This window comes from Mus caroli, chromosome 17 (assembly GCF_900094665.2).
Source record: "Mus caroli chromosome 17, CAROLI_EIJ_v1.1, whole genome shotgun sequence".
NCBI classification, from domain to species: Eukaryota; Metazoa; Chordata; class Mammalia; order Rodentia; family Muridae; genus Mus; species Mus caroli.
Window position 1 is genome coordinate 34,142,142 of NC_034586.1, and position 6,000 is coordinate 34,148,141.

Here is a 6,000-nt window from a genome sequence, read left to right on the forward strand (position 1 = left end):
CAATGGCTCATGCCCTGAGATCAAGAATTGACAAATGGGACCTCATAAAATTGTAAAGCTTCTGTAAGACAAAAGACAAAGGACTGTCAAGAGGACAAAATGGCAACCCACAGATTGGGAAAAGATCTTTACCAACCCTATGTTCGATAGAGGATTACTATCCCAAATATACAAAAAACTGAAGAAGTTAGACTCTAGAGAACCAAATAACCCTATTAAAAATGGGGTACAGAGCTAAACAAAGAATTCTCAACTGAGGAATACTGAATGGCTGAGAAGCACCTAAAGAAATGGTCAACTTCCTTAGTCATCAGGGAAATGCAAATCAAAACGACCTTGAGATTCCACATCATGTCAATCAGAATGGCTAAGATAAAAAACACAGGTGACAGCACATGATGGTGAGGATGTGGAGAAAGAAGAACACTCCTTCATTGCTGGTACGACTGCAAACTGGTAAAAGCACTTTGGAAATCTATCTGACCATTCCTCAGAAAATTGGAAATAACTCTACCAGAATACCCAGCTAAGTCACTACTGGGCATATACACAAAAGATGCTCTAACTTATAGTAGGGACATATGCTCCACTGAGTATAGCAGCCTTATTTATAGGAGCCAAGCACTGGAAAGAACCCCGACTTCACTCAACAGATTAATGGATACAGAAAATGTGGTACATTTACACAATGGAGTACTAGTCAGCTATTAAAACCAATGACTTCATGAAATTTGCAGGCAAATGAATGGAACTAGAAAATATCATCTTGAGTGAGATAACCCAGACACAAAAGAACACATGGTATGTACTCACTGATAAGTGGATTTTAGCCCAAAAGCTCAGAATACCCACAATACAACTCTCTAAACATAAGGACCAAGGTGTAGTTGCCTCAATACTACATAGAATGGGGAACAAAATAATCACAGGAAGTAGAGGTAGGGAGGGGCATGGGAGGGAGAGAGATGGGGAGGAACAAAAAGGGAGGGCAGGATCAGGTATTGGAAGGTACAGGAGAGAAGTACAGAGGGTCAGGAAATTGAATGGAATCATGTAACAATGGGGAATGCAGAACTGTGGGTAGTCATTAGAAATTCCTGGACTTCAGGGAAATGAGAGGCTCCCAAGATCCAATGGTAATGACTTTAGCCAAAATACCCAATAAAGGGGAGATACAATCTGTAGAGACCACCTCCAATAGATAGGCATGGCCCCCAGTTGAGCGATGGGGCCACTCACACATCTCTCAAATTTTTAACCCAGAAATCTCCTGTCTAATGGAAAGACAAAAAAAAAAAAAAAAAAAAAAAAGAACAGAGACTGAAGGAAAGGCCATCCCACCTAGGGATCCATCCCATCTGCAGACACCAAATCCCCACACTATGGCTGATGCCAAGAAGCACTTGTCATCAGGTACCTGTCATGGCTGTTCCCTGAGAGGTTCTACCAGCACCTTACCAATACAGATTCAGATACTCACAGACAAACATCAGAGTGAGCATAGGGACCCCAATGGAAGAGCTAGGGGAGGGACTGAAGGAGCTGAAGGGGATTGCAACCAGGGAAGAACAATATCAACTAACTGGACCACCTAGAGCTCTCAGGGACTAAATCACCAACCAAAAAGTATACATGGAGGGAGCCATGGCTCCAGATACACATGTATCAGAGGATGGTCTTATCTGATATCAAGTGGGGGTGGGTTGGTCCTGTGGAGGCTTGATGCCCCAGCTTAAGGGCTAGAGCAATGAGGTGGGAATGGATGAGTGGTTAGAGGAACACCCTTATAAAGCCAAAATGGAGGGGAAAAAGAGAAGATGGGATGGGGGGATGGTTGTGGAGGGGAAACCAGGAAGGGAGATATAGTTTGAAATGTAAGTGAATAAAACGAATAATAAAACAATTTGTAGCTCTCATGCTTACAAAAACACCCAATCCCATCTAATGCCATCACATGAGACCAGATATAACAACACATTTTCTAAAATCAGTTTAATTAGTTTTGGTAATAAACTATAGTTTATTTATAGTAAATTTATAGTACACATATAAGGCATACTACAAAATAGGTATTTTATTTTAAAAGCACTAAATGACAAAATGGTTTTAAAAAAACCCTCAAACATTTATGCTACACTGGCCCAGGATGGAGTTATGTAAAGACACCTAGATGGCAACCATGTGGGAACCAGCCCCTTTGTAAACATATAAACTGAGTGTTCTGCCATTATTAGAGGTCATCTGACCTGGATATCATCAGAGGAGCTTGACCATAGCATTTTAATAGCTTCCTTTTTTCTTTTCACAATATATTTTAATTCACCATATATCACAATCACATCCCCACTCACTGTTCTCTTCCTATCCCTCCTTCCTTACAAATTAATTCCCTTCCTTTCTACTCAGAGATAGGTAGATTGATGGGTGGGTGATAGATAGATAGATTATAGATGGATATATCAGTAGATAGATCAGTAGATAGATAGATCAGTAGATAGATAGATATATGATAGCTATAGATAGGTAGATGGCAGATGGATGGATAGATAGATAGATAGATGACAAACCAAGACTTAAGAAGTCACTAGATTATCATTTTCTCTCACATTGTAAGAGGATCAAAGGGCATCCTCCAACTATCATATTTGCTGTAACCTAAGCCTTTGCTTGCATGGCACATGCAAATATGTGACTTCACTACACAGATATAACAACTGGAGAGAGAAGATATATCCAGAAAACACCATGAAGGCTTTGAGAATGTATAGATACAAAGACAGTGAAAATACAACGGAAAACAGAAAATATCAAGAGTAGATAATGTTTGAACTTAAAGTCTATAAAGGAAATTAATATTTCTCTCTCCCTCTCTTTGGCTTCATAGTCACACTGAAGTGTCACTTAGGTATGTGGCCTTGGCAATTCAAGATTTAATTTTTTCCAAAAATAATTTTTAATTAAAATAGAATTGTATCATTTTCCCTCTACCTTTCTTTTCTCCCTCCAGCCCCTTCCGGGTAATTCCCGCACACGTCCTCACATGACTTCCTCTCAAGTCTATAGCCTCTCCTCCTCCTCCTCCTCCTCCTCCTCCTCCTCTTCTCCTCCTCCTCCTCCTTCTTTATTGTTACACATATATGCACAAATATATAAATACAATATACATATCATGAAGAAACTTTGTAATTCAGAAATCACACAAGTATTTTGCCCTTAGTTTCCTCCAGAGGTCGCATCTTTCCCCAGCAGCCTCCAGAATGCCCTCTTTACCTCCTTGTTCCTCAGGGTATATACAAGAGGGTTGAGTGTGGGGGTGCCCACTGCATAAAAGAGACCAAAGAACTTGCTTCTCTCTTGGGCATAGGGATTTTTGGGCTGCAGATAGACAGCAATGACTGAGCTGTAAAAGAGGGTAACCACAATGAGGTGGGATGAACAGGTCCCAAAAGCTTTCCTGCGCCCTTTTGAAGAGTTAGTTTTTAGTACAGCCCTGGCAATGACACCATAAGAGACAACGATGAGGCTCAGAGGTACAAGCAGGAAGATGACACCTGCAACTGACAACTGAATCTCATTAAAAGTGGTGTCCCCACAAGAGAGTCGAATTAGAGATGGGACTTCACACAAAAAGTCATCTATCTGCCTATGGGAACAGAAGGGCAGTGTGAGGGTGGGTGGTATTTGAACTATGGATTGGACCAAACCTATAGCCCAGGCCACACCTGCCAACTGGTGACATAGGCGGGGGTGGATTATGGTGGCATAGTGTAGGGGCTGACAGACAGCCACATATCGGTCAAAGGCCATTACTGTCAACAGGATGCACTCTGTTGTCCCCAGGAGCATGAAGATGAAGAGCTGGACAGAGCATCCCAGGAAGCTGATGGTCTTTTCAGGGCCCCAGAGGTTGAACAGCATCTGGGGAACACAGGTTGTGGTGAAGCAGAGGTCCAAGAAGGAGAGGTTAGAGAGGAAGAAGTACATTGGAGAGTGGAGCCTGGGATCCAGGGTGGACAGCAGGAGGATGAGTGTGTTTCCTAGGAGAGTGAGGAGGTAGGAGCACAAGACAACGAAGAAGAGAACCTTTTCCAGTTGTGGGTGTTCAGAGAAGCCCAGCAGGAGGAAGCCCACGGGGGTGCTCTGGTTGACCATAGTTTCTGTATCTAGTTGGAGGAATGAGACTGTCAGCTTAGTGTGGTACAAAGGACCTGGTGACAATGCCCTGCTCTTTTTGTGCTTCTCAGGACATTGTCATGACATGCCAGGTGGACATTTTTCTTCTTCCTCTGCTCTCACAAGGTTTACTTCCACACCCATCATCAAGTAGGTCCTTGCCTTTACCTGTTTCACCTGTCTTTTACCTGTTTAGTGGCCACAAAGAAATGAAGAATGTGGTGGAGGTTGGGTAGATCCTCTTACTAGTGCCTCTGATTTTCTGGTTAATGATGGGGAGTGTGGATTTCAGATGGGTGAATCAACTCCTTCACTGTTTCAGTAGAAATGTGTTGAGAGCCTTATGTTCTCAGTGTTTTTCTGGTTTTCCTCAGTGCAATCTCATTGCCTATTATCTCTTGGAGGAAGTAGCTAAATTCTGTGTTTTAGGTCTGAGGATATATCTTTGAGGAAGAAATCTGTCAAGCATGAACTGTAGTATATATATATGTGTGTGTGTGTGTGTGTGTGTGTGTGTGTGTGTGTGTGTAGTTTACCAAAATAAACACAGCTACATAATTAAAAATTAATAATAGAAATTAAAACCAATTAGTTTGAATGAATTTTCAGATTGTATATCTGTTAGTTTTGAAGTCTTATTATTTTTGTGTTGACGTGGTGGATACTGTTTGGCATGACTAGAAGTATTTTATTTTATACCTTGTATTTTGTAAGGCAACTCATCAGAGACAGAATAGTCTTTTTGTTTTTGTTAATTTGAAGCTAGCTCGGGGCCACCTTGGGTGCCAACTCGGCGGAAAGTCCCACGGTCCCTAGAGGACTCTCCAGGCTGCAGGAGCCATAGCATACCCAGGATAATAGGTTCACTAGTGAGTGGAACACAACATCTGTTCCAAACCAATTGTGACAGGCCTGTGACAGCAGGAGCAAGGATACAGCATTGCTTGACAAGCAGCTCTGGTTCCTTCTGATCGGTGCTGGTATACCTTGGTTTCAAATACAGCAGACAGCCCCACGGTCCCTAAAGGAGACACCTCTTCCAGGCACTATAACATGCCCAAGATCTTAGGATTCCAGGATACCAGGATACCAGGAGCTTGGTTACACCAGGATCTTAGGGTCTCAGAGGAAGCTTGACTGCCAAGAATTCTGACACACCCAGAATCTCAGGTTGACAGGATCCTGGAATCACAGAATCACAGAGAAAGCTGGACTCTGGAGTCCTGAATCAACTGGATTATAGGAAGGACAGGCTCCAATCAGATAAATCGAGTGCAGCAAGGAGTTGAGATAACCAGATGACAGGAGACAAACATAAGAACAACAGAAACCAAGGTTATTTGGCATCATGAGAACCAAACTCTGCCACCATAGCAAGTCCTGGATACATCATCACACCAGAAAAGCAAGATATGGATCAAAGTCACTTCTCTTGATGATAATGGAAGACTTTAAGAAGGAAATAAATAACTCCCTTAAAGAAATACAGGAGAACACATCAAATCAGGTGAAAGAATTGAACAAAACCATCCAAGATGTAAAAATGGAAGTAGAAACAATAAAGAAATCACAAAGGGAGACAACTCTGGTGATAGAAATCCTAGGAAAGAAATCAGGAACCATAGATGTGAGCATCAGCAACAGAATACAAGAGATGAAAGAGAGAATCTTAGGTGCAGAAGATTCCATAGACAACATGGATACAGGCTGGGTGGTGGAGGCATATGCCCTTACAGCACCTGGGAGGGAGAGGCAGGCAGATTTCTGATTTCGAGACCAGCCTGGGATACACAGAGAAACCCTCTCTCAGAAAAAAAAAAAAAAAAA

At 42.1% G+C, this 6,000-nt stretch overlaps 1 protein-coding gene and 1 pseudogene across 1 annotated transcript; one reads left to right on the plus strand and one right to left on the minus strand.

Annotated features, from left to right (window-relative positions):
• The window catches only part of LOC110312230, a 65,646-nt pseudogene that overhangs the window by 36,465 nt on the left and 23,181 nt on the right, over positions 1 to 6,000 (plus strand).
• On the minus strand, positions 3,194 to 4,227 carry LOC110312687 (olfactory receptor 2H2-like). Its single transcript, XM_021186512.1, has one exon. The coding sequence runs from the start codon at positions 4,150 to 4,152 to the stop codon at positions 3,214 to 3,216; it is 939 nt and encodes a 312-aa protein (XP_021042171.1). The 5' UTR covers positions 4,153 to 4,227; the 3' UTR covers positions 3,194 to 3,213.